The sequence below is a fragment of the Oncorhynchus tshawytscha genome, linkage group LG17 (assembly GCF_018296145.1).
Source record: "Oncorhynchus tshawytscha isolate Ot180627B linkage group LG17, Otsh_v2.0, whole genome shotgun sequence".
Taxonomy (NCBI): Eukaryota; Metazoa; Chordata; class Actinopteri; order Salmoniformes; family Salmonidae; genus Oncorhynchus; species Oncorhynchus tshawytscha.
The window spans coordinates 2,716,822-2,742,461 of NC_056445.1; the positions used below are offsets into that span (position 1 = coordinate 2,716,822).

Here is a 25,640-nt window from a genome sequence, read left to right on the forward strand (position 1 = left end):
CCTTCACTGCAGCCGAAGTGAGTAAGACATTTAAACGTGTTAACCCTCGCAAGGCTGCAGGCCCAGACGGCATCCCCAGCCGCGCCTCAGAGCATGCGCAGACCAGCTGGCCGGTGTGTTTACGGACATATTCAATCAATCCCTATACCAGTCTGCTGTTCCCACATGCTTCAAGAGGGCCACCATTGTTCCTGTTCCCAAGAAAGCTAAGGTAACTGAGCTAAACGACTACCGCCCTGTAGCACTCACATCCGTCATCATGAAGTGCTTTGAGAGACTAGTCAAGGACCATATCACCTCCACCCTACCTGACACCCTTGACCCACTCCAATTTGCTTACCGCCCAAATAGGTCCACAGACGATGCAATCTCAACCACACTGCACACTGCCCTAACCCATCTGGACGGGAGGAATACCTATGTGAGAATGCTGTTCATCGACTACAGCTCGGCATTCAACACCATAGTACCCTCCAAGCTCGTCATCAAGCTCGAGACCCTGGGTCTCGACCCCGCCCTGTGCAACTGGGTACTGGACTTCCTGACGGGCCGCCCCCAGGTGGTGAGGGTAGGCAACAACATCTCCTCCCCGCTGATCCTCAACACTGGGGCCCCACAAGGGTGCGTTCTGAGCCCTCTCCTGTACTCCCTGTTCACCCACGACTGCGTGGCCATGCACGCCTCCAACTCAATCATCAAGTTTGCGGACGACACAACAGTGGTAGGCTTGATTACCAACAACGACGAGACGGCCTACAGGGAGGAGGTGAGGGCCCTCGGAGTGTGGTGTCAGGAAAATAACCTCACACTCAACGTCAACAAAACTAAGGAGATGATTGTGGACTTCAGGAAACAGCAGAGGGAACACCCCCATCCACATCGATGGAACAGTAGTGGAGAGGGTAGCAAGTTTTAAGTTCCTCGGCATACACATCACAGACAAACTGAATTGGTCCACTCACACAGACAGCATCGTGAGGAAGGCGCAGCAGCGCCTCTTCAACCTCAGGAGGCTGAAGAAATTCGGCTTGTCACCAAAAGCACTCACAAACTTCTATAGATGCACAATCGAGAGCATCCTGGCGGGCTGTATCACCGCCTGGTATGGCAACTGCACCGCCCTCAACCGTAAGGCTCTCCAGAGGGTAGTGAGGTCTGCACAACGCATCACCGGGGGCAAACTACCTGCCCTCCAGGACACCTACACCACCCGATGCTACAGGAAGGCCATAAAGATCATCAAGGACATCAACCACCCGAGCCACTGCCTGTTCACCCCGCTGTCATCCAGAAGGCGAGGTCAGTACAGGTGCATCAAAGCTGGGACCGAGAGACTGAAAAACAGCTTCTATCTCAAGGCCATCAGACTGTTAAACAGCCACCACTAACATTGAGTGGCTACTGCCAACACACTGTCAATGACACTGACTCTACTCCAGCCACTTTAATGATGGGAATTGATGGGAAATGATGTAAATATATCACTAGCCACTTTAAACAATGCTACCTTATATAATGTTACTTACCCTACATTGTTCATCTCATATGCATACGTTGATACTGTACTCTATATCATCGACTGCATCCTTATGTAATACATGTATCACTAGCCACTTTAACTATGCCACTTGGTTTACATACTTATCTCATATGTATATACTGTACTCGATATCATCTACTGTATCTTGCCTATGCTGCTCTGTACCATCACTCATTCATATATCCTTATGTACATATTCTTTATCCCCTTACACTGTGTATAAGACAGTAGTTTTTTTGGAATTGTTAGTTAGATTACTTGCTCGTTATTACTGCATTGTCGGAACTAGAAGCACAAGCATTTCGCTACACTCGCATTAACATCTGCTAACCATGTGTATGTGACAAATAAAATTTGATTTGATAATGCCACCAGCCATACTGCTCGTTCTGTGCGTGGTTTCCTGTAAGACAGGAATGTCAGTGTTCTGCCATGGCCAGTGAAGAGCACGGATCTCAATCCCATTGAGCACGTCTGGGACCTGTTGGATCGGAGGGTGAGGGCTAGGGCCATTCCCCTTAGAAATGTCCGGGAAATGGCAGGTGTCTTGGTGGAAGAGTGGGGTAACATCTCACAGCAAGAACTGGCAAATCTGGTACACTGCAGTACTTAATGCAGCTGGTGGCCACACCAGATACTGACTGTTGATTTTCAGCCCCCTCCCCCTTTGTTCAGGGAAACATTCCATTCCTGTTAGTCACATGTCAGTGGAACTTGTTCAGTTTATGTCTCAGTTGCTGAATCTTGTTATGTTCATACAAATAATGTATGGACTAACATCCCACGTTTTCTGGTCTGTAGAGTTTAAACCATTTGTCATGTTCAGCCCGTGCTGTACATTGGCTGGTCCCGTAGTGGTCTCAAGGTTTACTATTCAGGTTCAGGTTCCCGACCACTATATACACATCATCATAAAAAAAGTAGATCTGTAACAAAGAGGTTTCAGTCTGCCCATACTGAAGAGTTTCTGCAAACTATTTATGACTGGCTGTTAAGTCATAAAACCGGCCCAACAACTGCCTCTCTCCTAACTTGTGGGAGAGAGGGGGGTCTGACTATCTGTCAGCCACTGCCTGGTGATCTGGCACCTTTGATCCCCACCAAGGAGAGAGAGTCATGAAACCGCTTGAAGTTTGCCAAAAGGCACCTAAAGACTCTCAGACCAGGAAACCTGGCACCATCCTTACGGTGAAGCATGGTGGTGGCAGCATCATGCTGTGGGAATATTTTTCAGCGGAAGGGACTGGGCAAACTGAGCAAAGTACAGAGAGATCCTTGATGAAAACCTGCTTAGGACCTCAGACTGGGGTGAAAGTGAACCTTCTAGTAAGACAACGACCCTAAGTACACAGCCAAGAAAACGCACCAGTGGCTTCCGGACAAGTCTCTGAATATCCTTGAGTGGCCCAGCCAGAGCATAGACTTGAACCCGATCGAACATCTCTGGAGAGACCTGAAAATAGCTGTGCAGCAAGCTGACCATCCAACCTGACAGAGCTTGAGAGGATTTGCAGAGAAAAATGGGGGAAACTCCCAAATACAGGTGTGCCAAGCTTGTAGCGTCAAATCTAAAAGGACTCGAGGCTGTGATCACTGCCAAAGGTGCTTCTACAATGTACAGAGTAAAGGGTCTGAAAACTTATGTAAATGTGATGTTTCCGTTTCTCTATTTTTTTATTATACATTTGCAAATAATTTGAGAAACCTCCTTTTTCTTTGTACTTATGGGGTCCTTATTGTGTGTAGATTTATGAGGAAAAACAATGAATCCATTTTAGAATAAGGCTGTAATGTAACAAAATGTGGAAAAAGTCAGTCCAGTCATTTGGTTTGCCTTTCTGTGTGTGTCTCTCTGTTAGTTTGCGTGTATGTGTAGCGGAGCATCTCACCTTCGCTGTGCTGGCTGCCTGCACTCCCCCCCCTTCCAGGTTGGCTTTGGGGAGGCTCGTGCAGAGGGTGTGGGTTGTAGGGCTGTGGGATGGGGTACTGGTAAGGGAAGGCCAGGGGCCAGGGGGCAGCCCCAGGGTGGGGCAGGGGAGCAAGGGTGTCTTGGTCGGACGCCCCACTCGACCAATCGTGGTCTCCCAGTGAGAGGTTAGCCATATCTGAGAGAGAGGGGAGGAGAGGAGAGAAAATGGGAGGAGGGGAAGGGAGAGAGTGGAGGAGAAGGGGAAGGAGTGGAAAGGGACAAATGTGTTAAAGAAGAAAGAGAAAAGGAGAGGTGAAGAGTCATAAAGAAAGCTATCTTGTGGAAGACAAAGGATAATAAGACAAATGTGTTAAAGAAGATCTTGTGGAAGAGAGAAAGAGGAGATGGAGAGGTGAAGAGTCATAAAGAAAGCTATCTTGTGGAAGACAAAGTGATAATAAGACTCATTGCCACAGAGGTCTCCGAAGATAGAGAGGTGAAGAGTCATAAAGAAAGCTATCTTGTGGAAGAGAAAATAAGACCCACTGCCACAGAGGTCTCCGAAGATGGAGAGGTGAAGAGTCATAAAGAAAGCTGTCTTGTGGAAGACAAAGTGATAATAAGACTCATTGCCACAGAGGTCTCCGAAGATGGAGAGGTGAAGAGTCATAAAGAAAGCTATCTTGTGGAAGAGAAAATAAGACTCACTGCCACAGAGGTCTCCGAAGATGTAGTAGCACTGCTCAGAGAAGGTGATCTTGTTGACGGTGTGCCGGATGTAGCCGGCCTTCAGCAGGTTGCTGGCGTACTTCCTGGCCTCACGGCGGTCAGTGAAGCCCTCCATGTGATGGTAGAGCCAGTCCACCACGTCCGAGCCTGGGACAGAGACAGACAGATGGAGAGAGTGAGAGAGACCTTAACAATAGTCCCTATGAAAGCGAGACAATACAGACAGAAGAGAGAGTGAAGAGAGCAGAGTAAAGAGAGAAAGAATACCTATGAAGGCGGAGTGGATTGTGATCTTGAGCCACATCCTGTCTCGCACCTCCAGGCCAGACTCTGGATTGGCCATCGCTTTGGCGATTGTTGCCATGTCGCTGTGAATGGATAAATGAAAGTCATCGAGCCCTGGGAGGGAAAGAAGGAAAGGGCAACAGTCAGATAGCTGCAGCAGTGAAACAACCCAGCAGGCAAAACTGTAAAAAACTGGTTGAAATGACATCCTAACAACATTATTTCAACCAGTTGTAATAATAATTTCACCCAGTCTTGCCCACTGGGAAACACCAAGGGAGCCATTCATTCATTCATTCATTCATTCAGCAGCAAGCAGGAAATGAAGTAAGCAGAAGTGGCAGTCGTGCAGCAACCCATTAGGGAAAATGTATTGACAAGATGGCAGGATTGACTTTTCTGTCATCAGGGTCTGGTTATACGGACTAAAATAGGACACATTTTTCTACGCGTCTTTTTAGAGACCAGAAAAATACGTGTTTGCCTGGTTGTAATCTGGGACGTTGCTTCGACCAGAAAACAATCCAAATGTTATTTTCTACCAGATGTCTTGATGTCGTCACCACCAGATTTCGACCACAAACTTTTGTCATTGGGTTGTCCCATGCCAACTCTTGCCCGCTGGGGATGGTGGAGAGGGAAAGGGAGGGGTGACTTACGCTCAGTCTCAGGGATGGAGCTTGTGATGGAGGAGCTGGTGGAGGTGATGGTGGTCAAAGAAGGGCTCATACCATACACTGGGTACGCCCCCGTCATTGCTGCGGTGTGGGACACCCAGGCAGCAGGGTCTATGGGACGGATCGGCTCACCTACACAGAGAAAGAGTTGTTTTGTCTCTGTGGAACATGGTAAAACACATTTACATCGATTTTCCCCCCATAAAAGCAAATGAAATGTCAAATCTTAGAGGTGACATTTGATCCTCCCAAGAGGAAAATATATCCATCTGAGGAAGTTTTTACAAAGTCATTACTTCTAATTACATGATGCTGTGTGTGAGTACTCACTTCTCGGCAGTGTGAAGCATCCTCGAGGGTTAGGATCCCAGCACTTAGCCACAGTCAGAGTAATAGGGCTGTCAACAATTACACACGGCAAACACTCAGTGTACACACAGTTTACACACACACAAACCAGCAGCAATGTGTGATACTCAGTATGTATCAGTGTGTAGGTTTCAGTGTGTGTGAGACTGCTCCTTACCCTGGTTTATTCACAATCTCCCTCAGTACTCTGACTGCATCATCACTGTGTGATCCTCAGCACGTATCAGTTTGTGTGAGAGACTGCTCCTTACCCTGGTTTATGCACAATCTCCCTCAGTACTCTTACTGCATCATCACTGTGTGATCCTCAGCACATATCAGTGTGTAGGTATCAGTGTGTAGGTTTCAGTGTGTGTGAGACTGCTCCTTATCCTGGTTTATGCACAATCTCCCTCAGTACTCTGACTGCATCATCACTGTGTGATCCTCAGCACCTATCAGTGTGTAGGTATCAGTGTGTAGGTTTCAGTGTGTGAGAGACTGCTCCTTATCCTGGTTTATTCACAATCTCCCTCAGTACTCTGACTGCATCATCACTGTGTGATCCTCAGCACGTATCAGTGTGTAGGTATCAGTGTGTGTGAGACTGCTCCTTACCCTGGTTTATGCACAATCTCCCTCAGTACTCTTACTGCATCATCATTGCTCATGTTTTCAAAGTTAATGTCGTTCACCTGGAGAAGAGGGGATGAGAGACGGGGTGATGTAGAAAAGGAAGAGAAAGAAACCAGGAAATCCTACCAACCAAGTCCAATTAAAGACCCCAAAACCATTCCTCCTATTGTCACTTTCTTGACACTTATAAATACTTTAAAGCACGACTTAAGTCATTTTGGGGGGTTTCTGTACTTCACTATTTATATTTTTAGAACATTTTACTTTTTACTCCATACATTTTCCCTGACACCCAAAAGTACCCAAAATATTTTGAATTCTTAGCAGGACAGGAAAATGGTACAATTCACACACTTATCAAGAGAACATCCCTCAAAATCCCTACTGCCACTGATCTGGCAGACTCACTTAATTTGTAAATTATGTCTGAGTTCTGGAGTGTGCCTCAGAAATTCCAGCCCAAATAAATGCTTCACAGAGTTCAAGTAACAGACACATCTCAACATCAACTGTTCAGAGGAGACTGTGTGAATCAGGCCTTCATGATCAAATTGCTGCAAAGAAACCACTACTAAAGGACACCAATTAGAAGAAGAGACTTGGGGGCTACTGAGTGGCGCAGTGCTAGCTGTGGCACTAGAGATGCTGGGTTTGAGTCCAGGCTCTATCGCAGCCAGCCGCAACCGGGAGACCCATGGAGCGGTGCACAATTGGCCCAGCGTCATCTGGGTTAGGAGAGGGTTTGGCTGACAGTGATGTCCTTGTCCCATCGTGCACTTGTGACTCCTGTGGCTGGCTGGGCGCAGATGCACGCTGAAACGGTCACCAGGTGCACGGTGTTTCCTCCGACACATTTGTGATGCTGGCTTCCGGATTAAGTGGCCATCATGTCAAGATGCAGTGCAGCTTGGTTGGGTTGTGTTTTCGGAGGACGCACGGCTCTCGACCTTCGCCTCTCCTGAGTCCATACGGGAGTTGCAGCAATGAGACAAGACTGTAACTACCAATTGGATACCACAAAATTGGGGAGAAAAGGGGGTAAAAGTAAAAAATGTTTAAAAAAAAGACAACAAAAAAAGAATAAGAGACTTGCTTGGGCCAAGAAACACGAGCAATAGACATTAGACCGGTGGAAATGTTTCCTTTGGTCTGTAGTCCAAATTGGAGAATTTTTGTTCCAACCGCCGTGTCTTTCTGAGATGCGGTGTGGGTGAATGGATGATCTTCCTTTGGATGATGTGTATTTCCCACCATAAAGCATGGAGGAGGAGGTGTGATGGTGCTTTGCTAGTGACACCGTCTGATTTATTTAGAATTCAAGGCACACTTAACCAGCATGGCTACCACAGCATTCTGCAGAAATACGCCATCCCATCTGGTTTGGGCTTATTGGGACTATCATTTGTTTTTCAACAAGACAATGAGTGATGGCGTGCTGCATCAGATGACCTGGCTCCACAATCCCCCGAGCTCAAGCAAATTGAGATGGTTTGGGATGAGTCGGACCGCAGAGTGAAGGAAAAGTAGCCAACAAATGTTCAGCTTATGTAGGAACTCCTTCAAGACTGTTGGAAAATCATTCCAGGTGAAGCTGGTTGAGAGAATGCCTAGAGTGTGCAAAGCTGTCAACAAGACAAAGGGTGGCAATTTGAAGAATATCAAATATAAAATATATTTGGATTTGTTTAAGACTTTTTTGGTAACTACATGATTCCATATGTTATTTAAATATAATTTCAGCAATTACATTAACTTTTGACACTTGTATATTTAAATCAAATACTTTTAGACTTTTACTCAAGTAGTATTTTACTGGATCACTTTCAATTTTAAGTAAGTCATTTTCTATTAAGGTATCTTTACTTTTACTCAAGTATGACAATTGGGTACTTTTTCCACCACTGTTAAACACAAACGCTCAACAAACACCTGCAACAGCATGTCTCCAGGCTCGATGCGTCCATCGGCGGCCACCGCCCCTCCCTTCATGATAGAGCCGATGTAGATTCCTCCATCTCCTTTCTCGTTACTCTGACCCACAATACTGATGCCCAGGAAGTTATACTTCTCTGCATGAAGGGAGGGAGGAGGAGGAAGGAAGAGTAATGACAAGAGAAAGAAAGAGTGTTGAACAAAACAAAGGATACCTTCCCTACAGATGTAAACCAATAGCCAGAGTGAAGGATACATATGAATCCCTCTGAAAGGGGAGTTTTTGGCCTCTGATGTAAACCAATAGCCAGAGTGAAGGATACATATGAATCCCTCTTTGAAAATGGAGTCTTTGGCCTCTGATGTAAACCAATAGCCAGAGTGAAGGATACATATGAATCCCTCTTTGAAAAGGGAGTCTTTGGCCTCTGGGCTCGTATACACAAAGCGTCTCAGAGAAGTTCCGATCTACTGGTTGAATCAACGTTAGTTGACAACTCAACCAAATGTAAATCCAAATTAGACGTTGAACTGACTTCTGTGCCCAGTGGGTGGTCTCTGAATCTTGAAGTCAATCCATAAATCACCAATGATATATAAAATATCATATAGACGTAAAGTTATATACATTACACAGATATAGATGAACAGTACTACTCACCCATATTTAAAGTGACAGTGATGATGTTCAGTGACATGGTGGAATCTGTGACGCTGCTGAAAGAGGACGACTGGACAGAAAGAGGGGGAGGAGTAGAGGAATGACTGAAAGAGATAGAGGTGAGGACATGTACAAGGACCACTGAACACAAAGCAAACTGGCATCTGTGTGTGTCTTACCCTCTCCATCCGTGGCGCTTTGGGTTTCCGCCGCCGCCGCCGATGTCGTCTCATGAGCCTCGACGAAGTGCTCTGCTCCGTGGAGCCACTGAACCTGCGGGTGATGACATCTCAGCGGCGATACAACTCACTGTGGTGTCATGACACACAATGCACACTCATCTGCCAGTGGTTGATTGGCCACATGTGACTCCATCCATTTGAGCCAATCTTAGACGTGGCCATTGAGCTCAAAGGGAAAAGCAACAGTCTTTTGTATGGCTTTTCTAGAGCATATGATTTGTGGGCACTTGAATAAGAGTAGATAGCGATCACGTAGAGTGTATACATCAAATGGATTATGTAATGTTTTCATGTGATAGGACACCTTTTTAGTGTCTTGGGTAAATGTACACTACTTGATCAAAGTATTCGGCCACATGCTCATCAAACATCTCATTCCAAAAATCATGGCCATTAATATGGAGTTGGTCCCCCCTTTGCTGCTATAAACAGCCTCCACTCTTCTAAGAAGGCTTTCCACTAGAAGTTGGAACATTGTTGCGGGGACTTTCTTCCATTCAGCCACAAGAGCTTTAGTGAGGTCAGGCACTGATGTTGGGCGATTAGGCCTGGCTCGCAGTCGGTGTTCGCATTTCATCCCAAAGTTGTTAGGTGGGGTTGAGGTCAGGGTTCTGTGCAGGCGAGTCAAGTTCTTCCACACCGATCTCGACAAACCATTTCTGTACGGACCTCGCTTTATGCACAGGGCCATTGTCATGCTGAAACACGAAAGGGCTTTCCACAAATTGTGACCACAAAGTTGAAAGCACATAATCGTCTAGAATGTCAGTTTAGGCTGTAGTGTTAATATTTCCCTTCACTGGAACTAAGGGGCCTAGCCCAAACCATTATTTCTCCTCTACCAAACTTTACAGTTGGCAATATGCATTGAGGCAGGTAGTGTTCTCCTGGTATCCGCCAAACCCAGATTCATCCGTCGGACTGCCAGATGGTGAAGCGTGACTCATCACTCCAGAGAACGTGTTTCTACTGCTCCAAAGGCGGCGAGCTTTACACCACTCCAGTCGATGCTTGGCATTGCACATGGTGATCCCAATGAACCCATTTCATGAAGCTCCCAATGAAAACCATTTCATGAAGCTCCCGATAAACAGTTATTGTGCTGATGTTGCTTTCAGAGGCAGTTTGGAATTCGGTAGTGAGTGTTGCAACCGAGGACAGACGATTTATTTACACGCCACGCGCTTCAGCACTCGCTGGTCCTGTTCTGTGACATTGTGTGGCCTACCAATTCACGGCTGAACCGTTTTTGCTCCTAGACGTTTCCATTTCACAATAACAGCACCTACATTTGACCGGGGCAGCTCTAGCAAGGCAGAAATTTGACAAGCTGACTTGTTGGAAAGGTGGCATCCTATGACGGTGCCACGTTGAAAGTCACTGAGCTCTTCAGTAAGGCCATTCTACTGCCAATGTTTGTCTATGGAGATCACATGGCTGTGTGCTCAATTTTATACCTGTCAGCAATGGGTGTGGCTGAAATAGACAAATCCACTCATTTGAAGGGGTGTCCACATACTTGTATATACAGTGTACGTGAGTGTGAGTGTAATTGGTCCTAACCCGTCAAGGCCTATTACAACCAACACTGGCAGCAATGAATGAGGTGATCTCTTCGTATTTAAGGGATGTTCCACTCAAATTACAACTTAACCCGATTTTTCCATTTATCATACTGGCTGTAGTTGTTTTGGGATATTTAGTCCCCTCACTGAGATAATTAAAAGCCATTTTTCTGTTGATCCGTTTGTGTGCGTTTGTTTGTGTGTGTGTGTGTGTGTGTGTGTGGTGCTCACCGACTAGATGCATCATCGTCTTCAGAGTTGAAAAAGCTTGTTGTCTCCAGCTCAGAACTCATCAGCGTGGATGAGCTCTCGTACCCCGCCAGCTCCAGTCGCCGCGTCTCCCGCTCTGGACGCGTGTGACCATTCAACCTGCCACCTGAGGAGGACGCCAGGCAAGCGGAAGAGAGGAAAAGTCAACCGAATAGTGTTCAGTAGAAACAAATCAGAAGAACAGAGACATGGGAAGGGAATACCTGAATGCAAATTTTCATTTTCAAAACACCCGTTTTTTGTAAGTAAAATGTTTTGCTATGGTATGCTCTAATAAGATTATGAATACTAATCATTATGAATACTACATAATTACCTTTTCATACTATGTGCCAACCGAACTGTGCTGGTTCCGATATTTTATTTTCCCACTGTGCTTTTCAGCGCGGTTCAACTACGGTGTAACCAGGCAACCTCAGTATAGCTTGGCTTCGCTTGGCCCAGCTAGGTTCAGAATATACAGTGCATTCAGAAAGTATTCAGACCTCTTGACTTTTTCCACATTTTCTTACGTTATAGCCTTATTCTAAAATGGATTTTTAAAAAAAACATTTTTTCTCATCAATCGACACACAATACCCCATAATGACAAAGCGAAAACAGGTTTTTAGAAATTCCTTATTTACATAATTATTCAGACCCTTTGCTATGAGACTCAAAATTGAGCTGCGGTGCATCCTGTTTCCATTGATCATCCTTGAGATGTTTCAACAACTTGATTGGAGTCCACCTGGAGAAAATTCAATTGTTCGGACATGATTTGGAAAGGTACACACCTGTCTATATAAGGTCCCACAGTTAACAATGCATGTCAGAGCAAAAACCAAGCCACAAGGTCGAAGGAATTGTCCATAGAGCTCAGAGACAGGATTGTGTTGATGCACAGATCTGGGGAAGGGTACCAAAACATTTCTGGAGCATTGAAGGTCCCCAAGAACACAGCAGCCTCCATCATTCTTAAATGGAAGAGGTTTGGAACCACCAAGACTCTTCTTAGAGCTGGCCGCCCGGCCAAACTGAGCAATCAGGGAAGAAGGGCCTTGGTCAGGGAGGTGACCAAGAACCCGATGGTCACTCTGACAGAGCTCCAGGGTTCCTCTGTGGAGATGGGAGAACCTTCAAAAAGGACAACCATCTCTGCAGCACTCCACCAATCAGGCCTTTATGGTAGTGGCCAGATGGAAGCCACTCCTCAGTAAAATGCACATGAGAGCCCAAATTGAGTTTGCCAAAAGGCACCTAAAGGACACACAGACCATGAGAAACAAGATTATCTGGTGTGATGAAACTAAGATTGAACTCTTTGGTCTGAATGCCAAGCATCACGTCTGGAAGAAACCTGGCACCATCCCTACGGTGAAGCATGGTGGTGGCAGCATCATGCTGTGGGGATGTTTGTCAGCGGCAGGGACTGGGAGACTTGTCAGAATCGAGGGAAAGATGAACGGAGCAAAGTACAGTGAGATCCTTCATGAAAACCTGCTCTAGAACGCTCAAGACCTGGCGTGAAGGTTCACCATCCAACAGGACAACGACAGGTGTGCCAAGCTTGTAGCATCATACCCAAGAAGACTCAAGGCTGTAATCGCTGCCAAAGGTGCTTCAACAAAGTACTGAGTAAAGGGTCTGAATACTTATGTAAATGTGATATTTCAGTGTTTTATTTGAATGCATTTGCAAACATTTCTAAAAACCTGTTTTTGCTTTGTCATTATGAGGTATTGTGTGTTAATTGATGAGGGAAAAAAACAATTGAATTCATTTTAGCTGTAACGTAACAGAAGGTGGAAAAGGTCAAGGGGTCTGAATACTTTCCCACTGTAGTGTACATATTTTTTATTCCTAACATCCTCTCTCTTCGACTCCTTCTCAGTGTCAAAGAGAATCATACAGGGCATTGGAGGAGAAGACCCCCCTGACATTTTGATAAGTAGGCGAGGAGAGAGGATGCAAGGGAATCAAGGTGATTTTGAGGTCCACCCATTGACTCTTTGGGTTTGGGTGCACTAAAAATAGTGGACTGGACCTTCGGCATCAAATGAACACACATGGGCACCCATTATTCAAACCCTGCCATTAGGCACAGATCTAGGATCAGGTTACTTCCCCTACGTCCTTTAAGGGAGAATGCAAAAAATGACTGGATCAGCATCCATGGGCAACTTCCTCCTATTCCTCCAATAATGGCTGCATTATATGTTATGACTCCTCTGCAGTTAGTCAATTTATATATCATTAACTTCATAATACAACACAAAGTAAGGTATGAATTAATTGAATTCTTAATGACATCTCTATGGACCCACCTTGGTGGTTCAAAGGTAATACATGTATGCATTTTGGGGTACATCGAGACAAAATAGGCAGTATTGGGATGCACTCTTGTCACATGGTACCCTACATGTTAACGACACCAAATTTCACACAGAACAAGGCACTCACTGGGCAAGTTTCTTTTGCCATATAGTCATCCCAGCAGCCTATTTTCAAGATGGCCCCCATTAACTTCAATGGGGAGGAACTGTATTGATTTTGCATGACCATAACTGAATAAGTAATTGCTGTAATAAGACAGAAAATGGCTTCAAATATTTGTTACAATGAGGGTAACACAAAATCGGCCCAAGTATGTAACCTTCTAGCAAAATATTACCAGAATAGTAGTAAAAATATGCCAAAAAAGCAGTCTGAATTGTAGAATTTTGCAGCCATTTCAAATATTTGACATTAAAACACTTAGAAAATGTTTTAGAAGCATTCACTGATGTCTATTTAAAAAAATTATATATGATTCTATAAATTGTGTTAACATCAAGAAATGTGATGTAAAACCTGCCCAGTACATTGCACCCTATATAAAATCCCAGCAAAGAGGTACAGGTAACACATTTTTGCAAAATGCCTTCATAATGAGTGCACCAAACTTTACATGAAGCTGGGAAATGTCTAAACAATGATGCCTAGCTATTGGTTATTTATTCATTGGGTACACATTTTCCAATATGGCCATCAACAGGCTCTATTGGTTTTAATTGGATTGGTCTGACATTTCCACAACTCACAATAGGTGGAATACTCCCTAATGATAATACCAAAAATATTATAGTTATGGAGATAATGCAACCAATTCAGCCAGGTTTGCAAAATACTGTATATAATCTTTGTAAAATTCCGATCATAATTTTCCCCCAAAATATGCCAAAAACGCTATTCATATAACTGTTTATGATCAGTATTTGGATCTCTTATTTCTATATTTTATTTTCAAAACAATTAAAACTGTATCTATAATATTCCTAAAGGGATCTTTCACTCCTTTTGAAGTGATTTTAATGATATACAATATTGAATCCTGTCATATACACTAGATTCCAACATAACATTCTAACAAACAGCCTTATGATGAGGGCATCAACTTACATAGCTGGTGAAGTATTAAAGCCTTCGGTTTACAACCATTATAGATTGTGTCTAGTTACACTATTTATGGAAGAAATGGTATATTTAAGCAATAAGGCCCGAAGTGGTGTGGTATATAGCCAATATACCATAGCTAAGGGCTGTTCTTATGCACAACGCAATGCCTGGAAACTTGGCAATATACCACAAACCCCCAAGGTGCATTATTGCTATTAGAAATTGATTACCAACTTAAATAGAGCAGTAAAAATAAATGTCTTGTCATACCCGTGGTATACAGTCTGATATACCACGGCTGTCAGACAATCAGCATTCAGGGCTCGAACCAACCAGTTTATAATGTAGTATAGGGCAGGGGTAGGGAAGCCTGACCCTGGAGTGCCGCTGGCACTTCATGTTTTTGATATAACCGACCTGGAAGACCAGTTGTGTTGAATTTAGGCAATCACTGAACTGATCAATTACAAACATTATGGATATACTGACAAGATTCATGTCTCTCCACTGTAACAATGGGAGTCGTTGTCCACAAAGCGGCATGGCGGTCTGTCTAGCTCCCGCTTATCCTTTCTTTGGATTGGTGGATACATCTCATCAGGGACGCAACTTTCACTGGGGACAGGGAGGACATGTCTGAATTTGCATTTTTTTGTTCCTGCAGTTTTATCATCGGAATATGATGCAAAACGAGGCAACGGTTTGCTTTAGGACCATGCGGGGATGCCTCCGAGCGGTCGAGTAGGCTGTTTGAAGTGTTTATCTGACTGGATTAAAACTAAATGCCCCTCCCCCCACCACACACTTTTAAACAAAAGTTGCACCCCTGCATCTCATTATTGTAATGCTTTTTAAAATATTTGATGAGGGTTGTTGACGTCAACCACCTGTATTCAATGGAGAGAGATGCTTTGCTACTCGCCTCATGCCATGAATATGCCTAGCCATCTCGAGACAACTCCGATATGAAATGTTTTTTTTTCTCAAAGTTGCTGGGATGTCATGTGTCCTACTTATATCAGGGCACTCGTATCAACTTAAGCATTACAAAACTTCCATTTGATCAAATAAACCTCACATAGCAAATAAGCCATTCATTTTGACCTCCACACAAAAATTCCTTGAAAGAAACACCAAATGCTGGAGGGAGACAGATTTTCTATCGAGTTGGGCCTCTTCCTCTTCCTCTCTGTCAATTAGCTAAGCTGGTCAGGTGTAGTGCCTAGTTGGAACAAAATCCAGCAGTACCTGTGGTACTCCAGGAACAGAGTTGTTTAACATTGGTATAGGGCCTACTGAATTGTATTGGTTAGTGGCTGCTGAGGTGAGGGTTGTCGAGGGCATCAGCAATAGCTCAATTGCTAAAAGATTGGATTTTTTCTAATCACTAATTGCATAATTTCAATAAAATGGGGTTGAGTCACTGGCTTACTGGTGTTCTTCCATGCCATCCCTAGGAGGGGTGCGTTACTTGAGTGGGTTGAGTCACTGACGTGATCTTCCTGTCCGGGTTGGCGCCCCCCCTTGGGTTGTGCCGTGCCGGAGATCTTTGTGGGCTATACTCAGCCTTGTCTCAGGATGCTAAATTGGTGATTGAAGATATCCCTCTAGTGGTGTGGGGGCTGTGCTTTGGCAAAGTGGGTGGGGTTATTTCCTGCCTGTTTGGCCCTGTCCGGGGGTATCGTCGGACGGGGCCAGACTGTCTCCCGACCCCTCCTGTCTCAGCCTCCAGTATTTATGCTGCAGTAGTTTATGTGTCGGGGGGCTGGGGTCAGTTTGTTATATCTGGAGTACTTCTCCTGTCCTATCCGGTGTCCTGTGTGAATTTAAGTATGCTCTCTCTAATTCTCTCTTTCTCTCTTTCTTTCTCTCTCTCGGAGGACCTGAGCCCTAGGACCATGCCTCAGGACTACCTCTCATGATGACTCCTTGCTGTCCCCAGTCCACCTGGCCGTGCTGCTGCTCCAGTTTCAACTGTTCTGCCTGTGGCTATGGAACCCTGACCTGTTCACCGGACATGCTACCTGTTCCAGACCTGTTCTTTTCTTCAACTCTCTAGAGACAGCCGGAGCGGTAGAGATACTGACATTTCCTCCTGAGGTGCTGAGCTGTTGCACCCTCGACAACCAGTGTGATTATTCATATTTGACCCTGCTGGTCATCTATGAACATTTGAACATCTTGGCCATGTTCTGTTATAATCTCCACCCGGCACAGCAGGAAGAGGACTGGCCACCTGTCACGGGTGAGCGCTACTGGAGGAGAAGTCAGGTGCAGGAGAGCAGAGAGTTGTGAACAGGCGCACACTTTATTTAGACAGGAGCAAACAGCAGACGGATGATACTGATTCAAAACCTCCAGCAAAAATGGCAAAAGTGCAAAGCGAGAAAACAGTCACAAAAGCTGGAGTTTACCAAATAAACATACTTCGTGAAATAAACACGGATCATGGAAACCCAGCCTGGCGCAACACATAAAACACGTAACACAAAACAATTCCACACAAAGACATGGGGGGGGACAGAGGAATATACAGCAGTGTAATTAAGGAATTTAAACCAGGTGTGTAGGGAACAAGACAAAACAAATGGAACAATGAAAAATGGAGCGGCGATGGCTAGAAGGCCGGTGACGTCGAACGCCGAACGTGGAAGTCGTGACACCACCCCTCATAGCCTGGTTCCTCTCTTGGTTTATTCCTAGGTTCTGGCCTTTCTAGGGAGTTTTTCCTAGCCACCGTAATTCTACACCTGCATTGCTTGCTGTTTGGGGTTTTAGGCTGGGTTTCTGTACAGCACTTTGTGACTTCAGCTGATGTAAGAAGGGCTTTATAAATACATTTGATTGATTTGTAGGTCATTCTCCCTGACCTCCATAACAGGTAGATTTATTACATTATTTAAACAAAGAGTGGGAGCATGCTTTTGGTGTCTTATGGTACCCTGTAGGTTTTCTACGGTCTGAGAGTTTAAAAAAAACAAGAAACGGGAAGAACCAGGGAGAAAATACGACTCTTTCAGATCTTGAAAGGAACGAAGCCCTTGCAGGTTGAAAATATCCTTAAAAATAGACCAATGAGCGGATGTAAAGAACATAGAGCCAGATAAAATAAAATTGTTATTCCAAATAGGAGATAACTCGTGAAAATTACAGGTTTTGCCCAGATAATTATTGACTTGGAAACAAACCGTCAATAAATATTTTCCCATAAAAAGATTAGGCAGTTTTTGCTTTATCCCAGAAGGAAGGTCCTGAATTCTAATTAAGTGGGACTTGCCCTCCTCTATTATTTCCCAGTACGACCAATATCCCAAAAACAAATACAGTTGAAGTCGGAAGTTTACATACACTTAGGTTGGAGTCATTAAAACTTGTATATCAACCACTCCACAAATTTCTTGTTAACAAACTATAGTTTAGTTGGTTAGGACACCTAAGTTGGTTAGGACATCTACTTTGTGCATGACACAAGTAATTTTTCCAACAATTGTTTACAGACAGATAATTTCACTTATAATACTTATAACATACACTAAGTTGACTGTGCCTTTAAACAGCTTGGAAAATCCAGAAAATGATGTCATGGCTTTAGAAGCTTCTGATTGACATAATTTGAGTCAATTGAAGGTGCACCTGTGGATGTATTTGAAGGCCTACCTTCCAACTCAGTGCCTCTTTGCTTGACATCATGGGAAAATCAAAAGAAATCAGCCAAGACCTCAGAAAAAACAGTGTAGTCTGGTCCATCTTTGGGAGTAATTTCCAAATGCCTGAAGATACCACGTTCATCTGTACAAACAATAGTGCGCAGGTATAAACACTGTGGGACCACGCTGCTGCCATACCGCTCAGGAAGGAGACGCGTTCTGTCTCCTAGAGATTAATGTACTTTGGTGCAAAAAGTGAAAATCAATCCCAGAACAACAGCAAAGAACCATGTGAAGATGCTGGAGGAAACAGGTACAAAAGTATCTATATCCACAGTAAAACAAGTCCTATATCGACATAACCTGAAAGGCCACTCAGCAAGGAAGAAGCCACTGCTCCAAAACCACCATAAAAAAGCCAGACTACGGTTTGCAACTGCACATGGGGACAAAGATCGTACTTTTTGGAGAAATGCCTCCTGGTCTGATGAAACAAAAATAGAATGGCCATAATGACCGTTATGTTTGGAGGAAAAAGGGGGAGGCCTGCAAGCCGAAGAACACCATCCCAACTGTGAAGCACAGGGGTGGCAGCATCATGTTGTGGGGGTGCTTTGCTGCAGGAGGGACTGGTGCACTTCACAAAATAGATGGCATCATGAGGCAGGAAAATGATGTGGATATATTGAAGAAACATCTCAAGACATCAGTCTGGAAGTTAAAGCTTGGTCGCAAATGAGTCTTCCAAATGGACAATGACGCCAAGCATACTTCCAAAGTTGTGGACAAGCCCTGACCTCAATTCGACAGAAAATTTGTGGGAAGATCTGAAGAAGCCTGTGCGAGCAAGGAGGCCTACAACCCTGACTCAGTTACACCAGCTCTGTCAGGAGGAATAGGCCAAAATTCACCCAACTTATTGTGGGAAGCTTTTGGAAGGCTACCCATAACGTTTGACCCAAGTTAAACAATTTAAAGACAATGCTACCAAATACTAATTGAGGGTATGTAAACTTCTGGCCCACTGGGAATGTGATGAAAGAAATAAAAGCTGAAATAAATCACTCTACTATTATTCTGACATTTCACATTCTCTAAATAAAGTGGTGATCCTAACTGACCTAAGACAGGGAATTTTTACGAGGATTAAATGTCAGGAATTGTGAATCACCTTTACATTTAAAATCAGTTTATGTAAACTTCTGACTTCAGCTGTATGTGGTTCTGCTACTTGTAACATTGTTGTTTCACTGATGAGTCAGCCTAGTTAAATCATTAGATGTGATACCAATTTGCATGGTTTTTAAGATGAGATTCACCCAATAGAATGTTCTTTTGTTGTTTGAGTCAGTCATTTTCAATGAGCATGTGAACTTCCCAACTTTTCTCAACATTCTTTTTTCAGGCAGCGAACATTCTATTGCATCGACTCCCATACAACAAGATATATAAAAGGTGTTAAAAACATAGAAACCGGTTATCATATATCAATTTGATCAGGGGCTTGTGGAGAACAATTTAATACCATCAAACCTTTGCCACACCAAATTGGACATATAAGTGGGATAGGCTGTGACATGAAGGCAGATGGACAGACACTAAGACTTACCATGGTCATGAGTGTCTTTCTCTTTCCTTCGCGGCCTCTCCCTCTCCCTGCCCCGGTCTCTCTCCCGCTCCCTCTCTCTCTCTAGCAACACGACTGACTCAGTCTCTGTCTCGTTGTCCTGAATGCCGGCAGCGTTCGCACTGACGGGCAGGTTAAATAAAAAGTCAAAGGAGGCGTAAAAGAGATGAAAGAGAAAGAAAATAAATGAATTCAAAGAGAAGGGATTATATTATATATCACAACGGTCTGACAGACACACAAAGGCAAGTCTTTGTTGCAGACCCATGCCGTTTAAGTGTCAAGTGCTGCTATCAGAATGTCTGTATGTTTTAGTGTCGGCCTCACCAGAGAGGAGCTAGCTGCAAAGAGAACGTGAGCGCCTGTCTGTCTGTAACTGCTGCATGCATGTGCACACCATGTATGTGTGGTTATGTACATGAATGCATACGTGTGTGTTTGTACATGCATACACGGACACACACGCGCATATGTGTGTATTATGCATGAGGATGAGCATATGGGTGTGTACATTTGAGCGCTGCAGTGGGCAAAATGGCATTAACCAGTTCTGACCAGCAGAGGGAAACGGGCGTTCTCTCTTTGTGTGTGTGTGTGTGTATGTTGTGGGTGTCTGATTAAGACCTTCCCAGCTGGCTGATTTAATATTGACCCCGAGTTCCCAGGGCAGAGAGAGACACAGACAGACAGATAATAGATATGATTTCAATAAAATACAAAAATCACACACAGAGACACAGAAACACACACACACAGTATTTAGCTCTACACCTCACCATAGCTAAGTCAAGGCCACTTGGTTAGGTTAGATGGTCAACTAGAGTCACACACACACATACATACACAGACACACACTTTGCAGATACTGACTGAAAAGAGGGGGGTCTTGAGTCTCCGATGCCACCGGTCCTCTCCAAAGGGGGTGGCAGCTCTGCCTGGCTATCTGCACACACAGAACCCCCATCGGAACCCCCATGAGAACCATCTGCTGACACCAACTGGGGGAGAGAGAGAGAGAATGACAGAGAAAGTATTATTATTGCTTGTGCTTACTTTGGCACTGTAAGTGCTTTAACTTTCCATGTCCCAAAAAGTATATTGAATTGAGAGAGAGAACGTGAATGAGTGAGTGAGATAATGATGGCGAGAGAGAGAGGCGAAGGGGGCTTAGACAAACCTCAAGTAAAACCCTATTCCCTCTTATATTGCACTACTTTATACCAGAGTCCTATGTTTGTCATTATACTACTAACTTTATTCTCTGTCTAGGGCTTTATTGAAAAGTAGTGCTCTATAAGAGGAACCGGGGAATCCTTCGAGACACAGGCACAGTGAGACACATACAGATAGTGAGTAACAAAGTCAGTCATGATTTTGAGTATAAGTGTGTATGCGTGACAGTCTGTCGGAATTGTAAATGTGCTTATTGACTAGGTGGACACAAGACAGACACACATACAGTCCTCCATTGACAAACACACACACACACACACATGCCCTTGTTTATTTGGAATGCCACCCCCCCCTTTTCTCAGATTAAATCAGTAAGGCCCAGGATATTTCAGGAGCGTTGTGGAGCATCCTGTGATTCCAGTTAGCTAATCTAATCAGCTGGGGAAGTAGGGAGAAGTGTTCTGGTCTGCCTCCTAAGCATCCACCAACATAGTGCAGGACGAAAGCACCGGGGGAGCAGCTTTATACTATGTGCGGGGCTAATTATTATTTTATTTGTTATATATACACTACCAGTCAAACGTTTGGACACACCTACTCATTCATTTTTACTATTTTCTTCATTGCAGAATAATAGTGAAGACATCAAAACTATGAAATAACACATATGGAATCATGTATTGTAGTAACCAAAAAAGTGTTAAATCAAAAATATATTTTAGATTTTGGATTCTTCAAAGTAGCCACCCTTTGCCTTGATGACAGATTTGCACACTCTTGACATTCTCTCAACCAGCTTCATGAGGTAGTCACCTGAAATGCATTTCAATTAACAGGTTTTAAAAAATGTACTTGGCCGCAAGTGGATCTTTCAGCAAGACAATAACCCCAAGCACATATTAAAATCCACAAAGAAATGGTTCATCAATATTTTTCAATGGCCATCTCAGTCTTAGGACTTAACATAATTGAAAACCTCAGGTTGGAATTGAAGGTGGGCAGTCCATTATCGCAGTTGAAGTATATCAAGGATATGGAAATATTATGTATGGAGGAATAGTCTAAGATCCCTCCCACTGTGTTCTCCAATCTCATAAAACTTTTTGGAGTTGTTGGCACACACAGATTTGTACCTTGTCAGCTCAGGGGTTTGAACTTGCAACCTTCCGGTTATTAGTCCAACGCTCTAACCACTAGGCTACCCTGCCGCCTTGTCCCACTCCCATGACTTTGACATTAGGGTATTTTGTGTAGATCGCTGACAAAAAAATGACAATTTCATCCATTTTAATCCCACTTTGTAAAGCAAGAAAACGTGGAAAAAGTCAAGTGGTGTGAATATTTTCTGAAGGTACTGTAGTTTCTGTTCAGATACACACCTCACATTTCACCATGCAATAAGCTTACATATCGGCATTACCAGTACTGTATCCCCTTAAGGTTGCCCATTCAAGCCCCAAGCTACAGCCTCTCTGCCTAGCTAACAGGCCAACTAAATCTCTTGGCAGATGGTCCAGCATTGGCTGCCACACTTTAGTACAGATGTATACATTTTTTCCTTTCATCCTAGTGCCACTTTTTGTGATAGGCAAAACCTTAAATCTCTCCCGATACCACTGTGTAATCGTTTTCTTTATCTAGAGCAGTGTTTCCCAACCCTGGTCCTCGAGTACACCCAACAGTACACATTTTTGGTGTAACCCTGGACAAGCACACCTGATTCAACTTGTCAACTAATCATCAAGCCCTCAATGAGCTGAATGAGGTTGATTTGTCAAGGACTACAATGAAAATGTGTACTGTTGGGGTACTCAAGAACCAGGGTTGGGAAACACTGACCTAGAGTACAGACCAGTGTTCTAAAGTTTGGGAAATGCATATTGCTTCACGGCTTCCTCAGCTTGCCTTATATAGAAAAGAGGAGAAGGGAAAAGAGAGGAGAAGGGAAGGGAGGAGGGGAAGTAGAGCGAGGGGAGTGGCATCTGCAACAAGGGAAGCTAATGAGGTCCATCCAACCACACACTCAAAATACTGTGTTCAATCCTGAACAGGGAGTCTAGCCAGCTCAGTGATGGTCATGACCAGAGCTCGATCAAAAATGTAGCCTGATTCAGCCTCACCTCAGTGTCCAGCCCCTCTTAGACGCTGATCCTGCGTCAGTTTTGCATTTTTCAGGCAGGGGAAAGGCAGAGTGCAGAAAAGAGGGAAGGAGTCAGTAGACCAGGCCAAATACACTACATGGCCACAAGTATGTGGACAGCTGCTCGTCGACCATCTCACACATTGGCTGTGTGCTTAGGGTTGTTGTCCTGTTGCAAGGTGAACCTTTGTCCCAGTCTGAGGTCCTGAGCACTCTGGAGCAGGTTTTCATCAAGGATCTTTCTGTATTATACTCCGTTCATCTTTCCCTCGATCCTGACTAGTCTCCCAATCCCTGCAACTGAAAAACATCTACACAGCATGATGCTGCCACCACCATGCTTCATCGTAGGGATGGTGCCAGGTTTCCTCCAGACATGACGCTTGGCATTCAGGTCAAAGAGTTCAATCTTGGTTTCATCAGACCAGAGAATCTTGTTTCTCAAAGACTGATAGTCTTTAGGTGCCTTTTGGCAACCTCCAAGCGAGCTGTCATGTGCCTTTTACTGAGGAGTGTCTTCCGTCTGGCCACGCTACCATAAAGGCCTGATTGGTGGAGTGCTGCAGAGATGGTTGTCCTTCTGGAAAGTTCTCCCATCTCCACAGAGGAACTCTGGAGCTCTGTCAGAGTTGCCATCTGGCCCGTCTCCACCGATTGCTCAGGTTTGGCCGGGCGGCCAGCTCTAGGAAGAGTCTTGGTGGTTCCACTCTTCCATTTAAGAATGATGGAGGCCACTGTGTTCTTGGGGACCTTCAATGCTGCAGAATTGTTTTGTGCTTTGACACAATCCTGTCTTGGAGCTCTATGGAAAATTCCTTCGACCTCAATGGCTTGGTTTATGCTCTGACATGCAATGTTATAGCAAATGTCTCATAGCAAAGGGTCCGAATACTTATGCAAATAAGGTACTTCTGTTTTTAATACATTTGCAAAAAACTTTTCGCATTGTCATAATGGGGTATTGTGTGTAGATTTGAGAGACAAATATTTAATCCATTTTAGAATAAGGCTGTAATGTTAAAAAAACAATGCCGGTCAATCGGTCTGAATACTTCCCCAATGCACTGTATGTGTATGTGCTTATGAATGTGAGATGAGTATATACATTCTAGCGGTTTATAAAGAATTTAGCTTGTCACGTTCTTTCTACGTAAGTGTTCCCTTAATCATGTTCCTTGAGTTTCAGCCCAGCCTGCCTAGGCTACAGTGAATTCAGAAAGTATTCAGACCACTTGACTTTTTCCACATGTTGGTACTTTACAGCCTTATTCTAAAATTGATTAAATTGTTTTTTCTCTCCCATCAATCTACACACTACCCCATAATGACAAAGCAAAAACAGCTTTTTAGAATTTGCTGAAATCTTCAAAGTAGACACCCTTTGTCTTGATGACTGCTTTGCACAGTCTTTGCATTCTCTCAACCAGCTTCATGAGGTAGTCATCTGGAATGCATTTCAATTAACAGGTGTACCTTGTTAAAAGTTAATTTGTGGAATTTCTTTCCTTAATGCCTTTGAGCCAAACAGTTGTGTTGTGACAAGGTAGGGGTGGTATACAGGAGATTGCCTATTTGGTAAAAGACCAAGTCCATATTATGGCAAGAACAGCTCAAATAAGTAAAGAGAAATGACAGTACATTAATAAGACATGAAGGTCAGTCAATACGGAAAATGTCAAGAACTTTAAAAGTTTCTTAAAGTGCAGTCGCAAAAACCATTAAGCACTATGATGAAACTGGCTCTCATGAGGACCGCCACAGGAAAGGAAGACTCAAATGTTCTTCTGCTGCAGAGCATAAGTTAGTTTCCAGCCTGTAAAGAAGGTATCTGTTTTTTAATTTTTAATACATTTGCAAACATTTCGAAAAACCTGTTTTTGATTTGTCATTATGGGGTATTGTGTACAGATTGATTGCTGAAGAGGGAAAAATGTATTTAATCCATTTTAGAAGAAGGCTGTAACGTAACAAAATGTGGAAAAAGTCAAGAGGTCTGAATACTTTCTGAATGCTCTGTAGCTGGTCTTGGCTGAGTCATTCCATCTCAGACAGCGATGGACTTTGGTTTCTAGGTTTCTACAACCGAGAGTACACAAATGAATGACAAAAACCAACCAACTACACACACAGCTCTCAAATGCACACACAAAAGCATCATCACACACAGTTGCAAACACACAGCAGGACAGACACACAGACACACAGCTCCCAAATGAGCGAACCATCTGAAGCCAAAACAGATCCCACCAAAACCCAATTAAACAAGTGTGTTAGCCGTTGCCTAGCTAGTAAATAGTCACACACACACATATACACACACATATACACACACACATTGCTCATCTCATTCCATAATTCCACACATGCATCCTATCAAGTAGTGTTTTACAGCTGAATTCTGATAATAATTGTGAGTTATACCGTCATGTAACCTTTACATAGAGTAACACCACGGTGTGATGCATTTCAAAAGTGTTAGGAGTGTTAACATACACAGGCCTCTCTCTTCCAGACCTCCTGATGAGGGATGCCTGCATACAGAGGGTTCATGCAGACATACGGAGAGATAGAGGGAGCAAGAGAGACCGAGAGACCGATGGAGAGAGAACGAAGAACCGGGCTGTGGTTGAAATGAGTGAGAGAGAAACACAGAACTGCGGTGGAATTGAGAGAGGGCATAGGTGATGACGGTGATAAACATGAAGAACTGTTGCTCACCCATGACACGACCCGGCCGTTGAAACAGGGAAGTTTGGCATTGTCGTCTGAGATCTCCTCCTTCACCACCCTGAGGGGAGAAAGGAGGGAGTCAAACATCCACATCACAACATTAAAGGCAACC

At 44.0% G+C, this 25,640-nt stretch overlaps 1 protein-coding gene across 2 annotated transcripts in view; it reads right to left on the bottom strand.

Moving 5' to 3' along the window:
- Positions 1 to 25,640, bottom strand: part of LOC112246927 (segment polarity protein dishevelled homolog DVL-3-like) — a 53,980-nt gene that overhangs the window by 6,474 nt on the left and 21,866 nt on the right. Inside the window, exons 2-14 of one of the 2 annotated variants that reach the window (XM_042300014.1) lie at positions 25,517 to 25,586; positions 20,356 to 20,483; positions 19,468 to 19,607; positions 10,756 to 10,900; positions 8,897 to 8,990; positions 8,718 to 8,787; positions 8,054 to 8,193; positions 6,107 to 6,183; positions 5,471 to 5,538; positions 5,195 to 5,272; positions 4,446 to 4,577; positions 4,158 to 4,325; positions 3,430 to 3,645 (exon numbers count right to left, since the gene is read on the bottom strand). In XM_042300014.1, the coding sequence (XP_042155948.1) occupies positions 3,430 to 3,645; positions 4,158 to 4,325; positions 4,446 to 4,577; positions 5,195 to 5,272; positions 5,471 to 5,538; positions 6,107 to 6,183; positions 8,054 to 8,193; positions 8,718 to 8,787; positions 8,897 to 8,990; positions 10,756 to 10,900; positions 19,468 to 19,607; positions 20,356 to 20,483; positions 25,517 to 25,586 (1,526 nt within the window). Of the gene's footprint in view, positions 1 to 3,429; positions 3,646 to 4,157; positions 4,326 to 4,445; positions 4,578 to 5,122; positions 5,273 to 5,470; positions 5,539 to 6,106; positions 6,184 to 8,053; positions 8,194 to 8,717; positions 8,788 to 8,896; positions 8,991 to 10,755; positions 10,901 to 19,467; positions 19,608 to 20,355; positions 20,484 to 25,516; positions 25,587 to 25,640 lie in introns of both variants that reach the window. The other variant, XM_042300013.1, reaches the window with a different exon arrangement.